Here is a 12,823-nt window from a genome sequence, read left to right as displayed (position 1 = left end):
GTTTTGCTGAATTCCAAAATTGGAATCGTCCGTGAACAGTGTTTGCCATGTCGCCGCGGTAACGGCCAATCAAAAATAACATGTCGTATCACGTAAGCTTTCACAACCAAAATAGACATTTCCGGTCATTAGCTATAATTCATCCGGCTGCGGCCATTGCCGAGCCGTACCAATAGAACACAAGTCCAATACAGTGTATATACCGTGTTTTACAATAATACTTAACTGTATTTATGATTTCATAATGATGTACTTGTGGATCGCCAAATGCACAAGTTTGTGTGCAGCACAACAGAAATTATGTTTCCGTGCATGAAGCCACATCCAGCCGTAACAATACCGTATACACACTATATATATATATATATATATATATATATATAGTGTGGAGAGTCTGTGTTGTGGGATTGTACCACTCCAGTCAATGAATGGAACCAACAGCCTCTGAAATATCCGCGCTGTCCTTTTATTTGCCGCCCGTTTCCTCTCTTTGTATTATTATAGCTACAGGGGCCGGGGCAAAGCGCTTCTTCCTTGACAATTGCGCCACGCTACTTGTGGATCAATAATAATCATCAAAAAAACCTCAAAACATTGTTTCTCGTTAAGAACACCGAGTGTCGCAGTTTTTCCGTTGGAGCGAGTTGGTAAATATGTCGCTTGACGTGCAGCAGGGGAGTTGCTGACTGTATTCTTATAATTTTCCTTTTTTTTTTTTGCTGTTTCAAAAATAGTGCTACACTGTAAATCCCGATCATTCGTGGGGCATAGGGACCGAACGCTCCCGTGAACCACAAATAATTAACGACCCTCAGCCCACAATGTTTAGAACTGTCTATATTAATAGTTTAATCCATAAATACATCACAACCTATGATCCCAAAACACTTATATAATTTCAAACTCATTTTAAATTACCTTAAAAATGAATGGCTTGCAGATGATTTGAATATGCAACAAAAAGTGCGAGATGCTGATGTGCATGTCGCCACTTGGCAACTTGTAATAGTAGCAGATGGCCAGCCCTTAAAACAGCTTGATTTTTGAAAGAAAGGGAAAAAAAAAAAAGAGATATAATTCTTGATCCTTGGGGTATTACGTTGATGATAGCATGCCAATGACTGTACATGTTATCGACACACCTGGGTTTTAAATTGTGGGTGGAAAGAAGCATAATACGTCTCCTTGAAGACAGGTCAATTCATGTAAACGCTGCATGAATCCCTAAAAAAAAGACAAAAGACATTCGGTGACAGCTCAAGTTCAGTATTAACAGCCGTATTATCTTCAAGCATAACTGATACTTTTATTAGCTGTTGCTCCACTTCTTCTTATTGAATTTTTTGTATTTGCTGGGATTAAACTGCAGATAGTGTGTTCTGTTTACAGCTGGTCCAGAGAATCAACTCAATCTACTGCAGTAAACGCGGAAAGAAGAGACTTAAAAAGCTGTCCATGACCAATCTCGACACCTCATCTTTGAGAGGTAGGGTCCGCCATTTTTTTAAAGGGAGAATATTTTCCGCCAAACTGCCGTGAATACACCTAGCAGTGTTCTTCCCAATGCCTAAGCAGACGTTTGTGAAATTGCCCTTTGCGCCCTCGAAAAGCCTTTTTGTCTGTCTCATGTCTGCCCCCCAGATGACAACAGCGAGAGTGAGAGCGACTCTGATGACAGGTTCAAAGGTGAGTGAGCACATCGCCTGTTTCCATGGCTCAGGTGCTTGACTTTTGTGAGTTTCCCATGTCACTTTTGTTTTTATGAAGGGACCTGTCTTGACCTTTTGAAATTTTGACCGCAACCTTTGCCAACTGTTTGGGATGTTCGTAGTTAATGCAACTTCGGCAACAAAAGAAAGATTTCTGAATGTTTACAGTATGTCAGTGCTAGTTAAAAAGTGTATTTGAAGAAATGATGATAAGACTGCATTTGTTTATTTACTGATCCGTGATCTATTTTTTACTGGTACTGGTGTTTCAGCTCACACGCAAAGGCTGTTGAAATTGCAGTCCATCCTTCGACAGGCCCCCAGCTACCGCACGCTGGAGCTGCAGCTGATTGAGTGGCAGGAGAGAGAACTCTTTGAGTATTTCGTAGTTGTGTCTTTGAAAAAAAAGCAGAGCAAGAACTCCTACTCCCCCGAGGTCACTTACCAGTTCCCTAAGGTGAGGGCATGATCATCGTAACTGAAACCTATTTTACACTTGGCATGACACGAATTTGAAGTGAATTGATTTCTTTTCTCTTGTGTAAGGTCTCATAAAAATCAACCGAGGGGTCTCACCTAGGGACTGATTTACTATGTTCCCGAACAGTAGACGCTAAATTGCGTGTTCACTCATTCGGACAGATTGCGGGCGCTGTTGGCAACAGGTGTAAAAGTGGTGGAGACCACCATAGTTAAGAGATTTTTGCGCTGTAGGTATGGCGGACGGTTTTCACCATGGAACATTTGGGGGAGCACCACAAGTGATGGAATTAGAAGTGTTAGTGGACAACAAACAAGTTGCAGAAAATAAATCTTTTGCTCCGATTATTTTGGGGAAGCCAGCAACCACATTAAAGCCATGTTTTGTCTGATTTAACCCGTCCCGAGTGGGTGGCAATTGTATTTATGTGCCCATCCGATGTAATATTACATTTCAAGTCTGCGACAGTACACCCGGAAAACCGCTCTTGGGGAAGCTAGCGCTATTTGTCACAGTGCCATGAACTGACCCAGACGCGAGGAAATGGAGAGTTGAAAGGAGATTTGTCATTATTGATATTGCAAGAGTCCGTCTTGTGACTGGCTCCAAGTCAGCCCGGCTTACATCATTCCGAAGCTCCCAAATTGCACTGCTGAATGGACAATATACATATACATATACATATACATATACATATATATATATATATATATATATATATATATATATACACACACATATATGTCTGCGTGGCAATACGTTTTGTTTCTGGGATCAAAATTGTTCCCAGAAGCAGAAAAGTTCTCCCCTCCGCCTGTCATTTTGCCTGCGCGACGCTGCCACCGCTTTTCAGATGCACTATTTAAAGATGCAAAATCAGCCAATGAAATTCGTCTCACGTTCCGTGTGCTGAATCATCATCAACTCATCTATTTGCGTAATCCCGCAACAAGCAAAATGAACTACAAAGCAATGAAACGAGTTTGGCAGACGCAATCCTGGTTAGTAGTGAGCGTCCACATTTGTTTGTGTGAACAGTCAAGTTTGCGGCCATTTTTGCACGAACAAACGGAAAAAAGCATCGAGTCTCAGTTGGCGAAATGCACGGGAGCAGTCAGCGAATGGGGCCATCATTTACTGGGAGCAGCCTCTCAAAAGATCCACTCTCTCTCCTTCATTATCGCCTGTTTCACGTTTTTGCGGCCTTGACAATCGCACCATGTTTCTGTGGTTCAATACAAAATAGTACACTTCAATATATTGTATGGGGAGACTCAAAACCCAATACTCGCTGCTGTGTGTCGGTAAATGTGCGGTGCTGGTAGCAACTGGTTTGCAGCGAAGACTCGTCAATTATAATTTTTTTGCGATGGTCCGCTTAAGCTGCATTTGGGCGCATCGCTCGGTGTGCTTGTCCTTGTGGATGTGTTCAGTAAAGCAGATCACAAGAGTAACCTAACACACACAAAAACATTGTTTCTGAACTTTGCTACAGTCAGAAATTCTTTGACACCATTTATTTATAACACAAAGCAAATTTAGAACAACTCGGGAAGCAAACGTTAACGTGTGCTCGGCACTCTCGGACTTCCAGCTGACCAGATTCTAGACAAGTAGAGCTGTGGTGAGCGGTGGAAAAGGGGCATTAGCGATTGTCTCCGTGCAGTTTTATCACAATAGCAGTAAGATGAAGTCACACAGAGATCTTTGTGGTTCGAATGATCTGAATGACTTCTCTTTTCCTCTTCTCCTCCAGCTCGAGAGGCTCACCAAACAGATGCGAGAGGCAGAACAGAGGCTCAAAGCTATTCCTCAGTTCTGTTTCCCCGATGCAAAAGACTGGAGCCCTGTGTCCGAGTATTCCAGGTAGAGCTGAGCATCCTAACGTTAACAACACATTGTCTACCTCTGTCAGTAAGCATTATATTGAGTTCTGGTGTCACACGTGCTCGACTAGGATTTCAACAGTCTGGCCTTTGACTGCTATATTTTCACCCAAAAGATTTTCTGACCATAATTTCAAAGCTGTTACGAGATTCGGACCCTTGATTTGGAGTACGACCGTGTGTCAGTTTTCTCCATAATACAATGGATCACTTCACCTATGCAGCCCATCTTCATTCTTTGCCATGCCTTACCATGTGACAATGATTGTTCTATGCACAGTGAGACCTTCTCTTTCATGTTGACCGGAGAAGACGGCAGCAGGAGGTTCGGCTACTGCAGACGCCTGCTGGTCAGCTACTGCTCGGCTCCCCGCCTTCCCTCTCTCTGCGCTTCTGTGCACACCCTGCCGAGCCTCGTTTGTTGTGACAGACCTTTTCATTTGCGCACGAGACAGGTTTTCCAATGACGCCATCGCCGATTTTATGGGCTTGGAGCAAAATCAACATATGCACACAGTGTGACAAAGCACAAATCACGTAGCTCAAAAATGATTCCGCTAAAATGGATATGATCAAGGATAGCAACTAAATGCTCAAACAGCTTCAATATCCTTGATCTCCAGCCTAAGGTCCATATACAGTACTAGTATACTTTATATCCTCACGAATAAGACAATTTAGTGCACCAGTAGAATGGCTTGTCTTACGAGGAACATTTTATTCCACTATTGGGCTGGATATCCTTAATAGAAAATAAATGCTCAAACCCTTTCCGTTTTAGGGTTTAGTTGATATCAAGGATATCCATGTACTAGTACACTCATTGCCTTCCTCCGTAGGACAACGTTGGCCTCCTAGTATGACAACAGTAAGTATGTTACTCGTGAGGCAAATCTGTGTACTAGTTGACAACTGCTAACATCTAATTCTTCATCAAGGATATCCAATAAATGGTAAAACTGCATTCCATATTTTCAATTTCGGTTGGATGTTCTGGTGCCAAAGCAATCAAATTACTGAAAGGAAAAGTGATCCAAGTTGAGCAAAGTTGCGAAGTACGGTGGCCCTGAAGTGCAAAACACAACAGTAAATAACTCAACACGACGAGTTAAAAAACAGAACCACAAAAAAAAATCACAACAGCAAATGAAAAAACATAATGAAATTAAGGTAGGTACTGGTGGGGGGAGATGAGACTCATCGCCGATTGGACAAGAGGGAGGACTTCATCGGATGCTTTGACCAGGAAGTTATTCCGCGTCTGATTCTGGTGTGTTTTTTGTTTTTGTTGTTAAATGAGCGTTACCAGTGATTCGAACGTAGCTGCTGCTATCACATAATATTTTGACTCGGGACATGAGTAACCTGTCCGATTTTGTGGCTCTGCGTTATATAACTACGGCGCCGAACCCGCACTGCCCACCATGTCAAGTATTGGGAGACGAGTGGGAAGTGGGCTTTCTTAACGTGGCTTGCTCCCGTAACATATCAAATGAGGTGATACCGGATAGATCGGCTCAGGACTGATCACGGCATTCAAATAAGCATTTATAATAATACGCATTTAAAAGAGGTTGGGCTGCACAGATCAAGTCGTCTCGCTCGTCCAATCAGCGATGAATCTTATCTCCCTCACCATAACCTACTTGATTCTGATTCAGATTCTGATTCTGACCTCTACCTGTAGGTTCGCCCAATCAGTGATGAGTTTTATCCCCGACCAGTACCTACCTTTTCCGGTAGCTTTTTTTCATTTGTCGTTGTGATTAGTTATTTGGCCGGCACGGTGGTCGGTCGACTGGTCGGTTAGCGCATCTGCCTCCCAGTTCTGGGGACCGGGGTTCAAATCCTGGCCCCGCCTGTGTGCCGTTTGCGTGTTCTCCCCGCGCCTGGGCGGGTTTTCTCCGGGCACTTCCGGTTTCCTCCCACCTCCCCAAAACATACGTGGTTGGTTGATCGAAGACTCTAAATTGCCCGTAAGTGTGAATGTGAGTGCGAATGGTTGTTTGTTTCTATGTGCCCTGCGATTGGCTGGCAACCGGTTCCGGGCGTACCCCGCCTCCCGCCCGAAGATAGCTGGGAAAGGCTCCGGCAGCCCGCGACCCGCGTGAGGTGAAGCCGTAAAGAAAAGGGATGGGTGGATTCGTTGTTTGTTGTTGTGTTTTTTGATTTTCTGTTGTGTTTAGTTATTCGTTGTTGTTTTTCTCTCAGTACATGCTTGATCTGGACTACACGTCCCCTCTCATTCAGACTTTTGAAAAGAGATAAATAGCGAAGAAGCCATAGTAGAATGCGTCATTAAAGTAGCAAAGGTGCTGCTGAATTTGGCCTGACGGAGCCGTCTCGTTTGCCTGTTTCGGCCAAGTCTGGTTCTGCTCAAGGCTTCTTCTCGCCGGTGCCGGCATGGGGAGTTTTTACTTGCTGTCGCTGGTGACAGATTAGCTGAGTCTCTTCAAATTTATGAGCATATAAAAGTGAAAGGCAAAACCAACACAAACCATGAAAGATCCTGACTTTGTAATTTTAGGAGGTTTCTTCTTCATAATGAGGCCGCAGAGCTTTTTGAACTTTCTTTCCCCCCGAGCTACCCAGTTTATAAATTGCGGGTACTCCGCATCGCTCTGCGGCATTTGCAATTCGGTCAATCTCAGAATGTTTACGTACATTTTCGAAGGGTCAATATCGCGAATTTCTCCACTCGTACTTCATGTCCCGATGAGCCGAGATGAGATGAATGTCGAAGACTCTGATAGAGATATAAGGAGAGGTGAGCCGCTCTCCTTCTGTGGCTTTTGTTTCCTTCCTTCTGTCCGTCCAGCAAGTTGGCAGCAAGCAAGCATTCCTGAGCACTTGAATCAAGCTCCACACAGTTGATTTAATCCTCCATTTGGAAAGGCGGAGGAGAAACGACAGAAAATGCTATACCTAATATGGACAAGAGGTTTGGCGTTTCTCAAGGCCTCGCGTGAGTGTCTCGAGGAACATCTCGGCCCGCGAGTGTACGTTAGGAAGATGGATAGCATCGGCGGACGGAGATAAAGCATCTGTGTTTCGGAAGCGGCTCACCTCAAATAGAGTTGACATTTCAGTGACAATCGGTCAACAATATTCATGGCCATTATTTTGAGATGAATTCCCCATCTCTTAGCCATCCTACTCGACCTTCTTTAGCTCCTAAAACCCCGTCATCGCCGCGCCTCAATTTGGTCTTTTCTCTTTCAGCCAAGTGGGAAAGGACCTCGCCTACCAGAAGTCTACTGTGTCATCAGCAGGCTCGGCTGTTTTGACTTGTTCTCCACCGTGAGTTCATACGAACACACGCAAGCGCATGTCGCCGGCATAAGCGACAAACCGCACGCGCGTGTGTGTGTAGTTTCGATGACATTTCACCTTCACCTGTAGTTCTGTCCGTTAAACTGAAACATGTTTTTTATTGTTTCTTTGAGTATCTGATTTTCCAAAGTTTTTGTTTGCGCTTTTGACCAAAACATTTCAAAGCAGGGTTGATCAAAATAAGACACAAACTTAAACAGATGCTTCTTGAGGTACACACAAGTCTGAGAAATACTGCAGGAATAATAATGTTCAGTTTTGATGAATCTCATGCATCTTAATAATGTAATCATAATATTTTCCTCTGTATCTCACCACAGTATGATACACAATAATAAACAGATCTGGATCTGTTTAGCTTGTGCAGTTGTAACTAATGTGGGCTCTACTATGCGTCATTTAAATACAATATGCAAATACCTGCATGTAAATATCGATTCTTTGTTGAATTTGAAGCATCCTTTTGTGATGCATGTGGGCAAGCATTTCAACCCTTTCAACTGTGAAATGTAGACTAAGCACCCTTGTTGTTCTACGGAGATAGAAACGTTTTCCGAATGAACGAGTCAAAGACTTGAGTTTACCTTGTTTGGTATAGTTGACCGAATTTCCTTTTCACGACTGTGAAGATGTTACAGAACGGTGCAGTAGGTCTGAAGCACGTACTACCGTGATTACAGATGACATGATTTATAAAACATATATATATATATATATACAATATTTACCCAAAAAATGTCCAATTTATCGCTGGGGATGCGTTCCACTCACCCGCAAAAGGTGAAAATACACACAATAGAGACCATACTTTTTTCATACTGTATATAGGTTTACCCGTCCTACACGCTTTAAAAACATTGAAACTTATGCGAAGCAACTTTTTAAAGCTTAGCGCCTGTTAACATCACTTTAAGGAAAGGAAAACAAGGCTCTCCAAATAAGAGCCTAGGTGTGCTCGCTTCAAGCTGTTTACGTGTCAGTTAAAGTTTACTCCAATACTTATTCTATTCTTCTATGATGCTGTATGTCTCTCAATAAACCTCAGTGCTGCCTGGCTTGTTGCGACACAGGGTGGTACTACATAGAAGGCGCACAACTCTAAATCCAAACTTGCCTGTACAGTACACAGTACTGTAAAAAGCCATTGCAAAAATGAAAATCTGCAGTATAGCGGGGTAAAGGTAAGCTGCGATGTAGTGGACATTCGCTATATAATCAAATTCAAAACAATACGGAAAACGTAATGTATAGCGACAACAGTATTATATTTTTAAAGTGCAGTAGGCTTAAAGTGTACAGTATATTCAAAGAGAAATACACTCATAATGTCCATGTTTGATACCACACTCTTTTCCTCACCGTTGTTTAGATCTTGGATGAGGTGGAGCGGCGGCGAGGCGTATCAGCGGCGCTGGTCTATCCCTTCATGAGGAGCCTGATGGAGTCGCCCTTTCCTGCACCCGGAAAGCTCATCAAAGTCAAGACCTTTCTGCCTGGTGCAGGAAACGAGGTCAGAGCACAACCCCACTCGCGTTACGACTTTCATCACACCCATTAAATGCTGCTAGTGCTTCTCTTTTGATAGGAAACTTGTTTCTCATTTGTGATGTTAAGTGGATCCGTACCCTCAAAAGTCAATTCCGTGTTCAGATCATCGAGCTGAGGCGGCCCACCGACTCCAGACTGGAGCACGTGGACTTCGATAGTCTGTTCGCTTGCCTGGGTGTTCGCCAGGTTGTTCGGGTCTTTGCCTCGCTGCTGCTGGAGCGCAGGGTCATATTTGTGGCTGAGAAACTCAGGTGAGGCTCCGTGTCGTACTTCGCAAACACACTCACGCAATTTCAGGGACAAAACTATTGCAACAAAGGTGAGAAGATTTGTCGTCATCTGTATAATATAATCATTTAAAAGAAAAGTAAGAAGCATCTCGTTTGAAAACGTTTGCGGCATCCGGTGCGGAGGAATGAAGTATTCATGAGAACCGCACAAAGTCAAACTCGGTAAAATGCAATGTGAAGTTATCAGTGACTTATGATACTAATCAACAATCACTAGACTTTATGTATTGTTTGGATTGCTGTTAATAAGTAAGTTATAGATTAGGCGTAATTATTCATATTCATTCCTTGCGATGTGTATATTTTAGCTGTAAGACACCTGTATATTTTTTAAATGTACAACATATATATATATTACAACCCTCTTTCAATGGATGCACATCAAACGTTCTCAATGTATAACTGATTATAATGCTTCTATAGATTATGCAAGAAGTTACCCGGGTCCTTCAGAATGGTGAAAAAGCAATTGAAGTGTACTTGAAAATGGCAGATTTATTGATATCTCTAATATAACTTCTTCCAGTATTTTTTTCCTCCTCTTTATGTCATTTTTGTAGCCCGAGATACTCATTCTATACCCTCAAATAAACATTCCCTTTAACCTAAAATTTGGTCTGGGAATAAATTATAGTAGCTAGTTAGCACAATCCAATCCAGCTTTATTGATAGAGCGCTTTAAGAATAACCCAGCTGACAAAAGTGCTGAACCTAGCGAAACATTAAAAACATAGCAAGGAACAATACATGTAAACGAATAAAATATCAGAGACATAAGACTGCTAAGAAAGAATAAGTGAAAAAAAAATGACACATTTAAAAATAGTAAAAAACAAAATCATGTAACCATTAAAAAAAAATCAAAATCAGCATCTCAACCTGGGGTAAAAGTCGTAGGGAAAAAAAGTATGTTTTAAAAACAGAAAATGAATCGAATGAAATGACGGTCGAAGGTGACGACTCTCAATTGCTCGCAGGTGCGACTGTGAGTGCAGATGGCTGTTTGTTTGTATGCGCCCTGCGATTGGCTGGCGACCGGTTCGGGGCGTACCCCGCCTCCTGCCCGATGGATGTGTTTTGATTGTTCGCCATGTAAGTCATTATGTTCAAATCCATTTGTAACGTCCTACGTCATCCTCCGAGCACCAGGAAGGAGTCTGCTAACGAACAAATAGACGGCACACATTCACATCACCCTGCCTCCTTCTTTTGTTAACAGATTGAGCTTGGTCTGCATTCTCCTGAGTTCCTTTCTCGCGTTCGTGCTTTGGCATCCCCATGCCCCGATGCTTTTGCACTTACAGTCGAGATGATCCCGATAAAAGCAGTCAAGCGCAATGAGTCACGAGGGCTCTGGAGGGACCCGGCGTGTCGACTTGTCACAGGCCACTGAGGCGTTTTTTGCAGCGCTGGGGGCAAGGGTGGAGCGCGAGGAGATGTGATTCTCTGTGCAAAAGAGGCCAGTTCAAACAAACATCAGCGAGGGCGGCGACTGCGCGGGGGACGGAATGCGCTTCCTGTGTGCCGCTCCGACGTCACCGTTTGTCTCGCGATGCCGTGCCCGCCGGCCCGCCGGCGCGAGTGTTGACACGAAAGCAGGAAACCGAATGGCCGTTATCCGAGGAGATAACATCTTGAGTCGCACGACGTCTGTTAAACAATCGCGAGCTACGTAACTATGTATATTATGAAATCGACAAGTATTAACGATACTGTCGGTTGAATGGCTTAGTAATACGCCTCTGTTAGGATTAGTAAGTGTGCTTACGTGCAAGTATTTGAAGGAAGGAAGTATTTCCTTCCTTCAATGCCGCATTAATGGTTGCCACGATGAAAAGGGCTGGCTCCCCCTGGGGTTTTGGTACGTTACTCGTTCGCAAAATAGCTCCTCAGCGGAACATGATGTATGCGTTTTCCCCGAGAAATGTGCATCCAGAAAAAGAAGAAAAGCATGAGAGGGAGAGCTGTTCCACAATAGTCCTTTGTTTTGTAGCCATACTGTCTGCCTGTCTGAGCGAGCGCACCGGAATGTCACACACTTTCAAATACATTCCTTGAAGGCCAATTGATTTTCAACAGATCGTTTGTTCTGACAAGTTCACTGTTTAATGGGATGACGTCCCCATCGGCCATGTCACCTTTGCCTCGCTGAACTCAAGCAACCTGCGGAACTCTCGATGTAACTCTCTACTGTATGTGAGCGAACTCTCGCAGTTGTCAGGCAAGCCTTGGGAATGCTGGCCAAAATAATAGACACACGTGTGTGGATCTATTTCTTGGCAGAGGAGGAAAATAAAAAAAAAAGCTCCTCCCAGCCGATAAATCTCATGTTTTTGTTTTGCCATGTGTGCAACGTTAGTCATCGTTATTTTACGTTCATTGTCATTGTTCAGACTCAGAATCATCTCTATTTACAAGCAGGTCAAAAACACACAAGGAATTTGTCTCCGATAGGCGCAGCCGCTCGAGTACGACAAAAAAATACTTTTCAGACATAAAAACATAAAAACTCACTACGAGGTTAGCGGTAACGTGGTAATGCGGATACATTTAAAGTTGCAATTTCATGGCGAGAGCGAAGAAGCTGTCGGAATGTCTGCTTGTTTTTCTCCGGGTACTCCAGTTTCCTCCCACATTCCAAAAACATGCAGGGTAGGTTAACGGGCAACTCTAAATTGTCCGAGGTATGAATCTGAGTGTTAACGGTTGTTTGTTTATATGTGACCCGGGAGTGGCTGGCGACCAGCTCAGGGAGTTTCCCGCATCTCGCCCGAAGTCAGTCGAGAAGAAGAAGCCGGCACAACCGCGACCCGAGTGAGGGTGACACATTCATGGCGAAACAAGTTTTGAAAGGATTCATCTTGGTCTCTTTTTTTTGTATTGCGAAAACCTGATATCCGAACAGGGGTGTGTAGACTTTTTGAAAATCCATCGCACGTATTGATACATGATTCTGTTTATGACAGCCTCAAGTAAAACTAAGCGTTCTAATCGAGAAGATTGGAAGATTATCCAAATTTGATGGCTTATGGGTGTCGGTGCATATTTGAAGATCTCTTTTCCGAAACACAATCAATCCGCTTTTGAGTATTCTGAGAAAAATAAAAAACATTTTTTTGACTTGTAGCTGCAAATTGGACAAACATCCTATCGGACCCTGTTAAAACAAATCGTTAGCCCGATCTGAACATGTTTAACAAAAGATAATAGCATCTGTACTGAAGGATTAACAAGGCAAAATGGATCATTTTCAAATGTGGCTTCAATCTCATTTTGGAATAGAGCACTTCATTCCCTTTCATTGCCAATTGTTTTTTTTTCGTCGCACATCTCTGTCTGCTGGTGCTCACCTGTTTCACATCTGTTTAACTTTACTTCCTGATGGGCGTCTGACCCTTCTTGTTGCTTTGGTTAAAGGCCACGTTACATAGACGATGATTTTGCTCCAGTAGCGAAAAAAGAAGGTCCGTTTTTTCTTGGGGCAAAGTGCTTGCACACGAACACCGATGGCGAGGAGAGGAAATATGATGAAAGGAAGTCAGAGGAGGAAGAGCAAGAAGGAGGAGGGCGGAGATG

At 43.3% G+C, this 12,823-nt stretch overlaps 1 protein-coding gene across 3 annotated transcripts in view; it reads left to right on the top strand.

Annotated features, from left to right (window-relative positions):
• The window catches only part of dennd2b (DENN domain containing 2B), a 59,059-nt gene that overhangs the window by 36,328 nt on the left and 9,908 nt on the right, over positions 1-12,823 (top strand). For all 3 annotated transcript variants that reach the window (XM_061670932.1, XM_061670933.1, XM_061670934.1), the window contains 8 exons: positions 1,390-1,486; positions 1,642-1,686; positions 1,982-2,166; positions 3,947-4,056; positions 4,357-4,426; positions 7,299-7,376; positions 8,779-8,919; positions 9,060-9,208. In XM_061670932.1, the coding sequence (XP_061526916.1) occupies positions 1,390-1,486; positions 1,642-1,686; positions 1,982-2,166; positions 3,947-4,056; positions 4,357-4,426; positions 7,299-7,376; positions 8,779-8,919; positions 9,060-9,208 (875 nt within the window). The remainder of the gene's footprint in view (positions 1-1,389; positions 1,487-1,641; positions 1,687-1,981; positions 2,167-3,946; positions 4,057-4,356; positions 4,427-7,298; positions 7,377-8,778; positions 8,920-9,059; positions 9,209-12,823) is intronic.

Source organism: Phycodurus eques, chromosome 2, assembly GCF_024500275.1.
Source record: "Phycodurus eques isolate BA_2022a chromosome 2, UOR_Pequ_1.1, whole genome shotgun sequence".
In the NCBI taxonomy this organism is placed as follows: Eukaryota; Metazoa; Chordata; class Actinopteri; order Syngnathiformes; family Syngnathidae; genus Phycodurus; species Phycodurus eques.
Note: the sequence above shows the minus strand (reverse complement) of the source record. Positions and strands in the feature narration are given on the sequence as shown.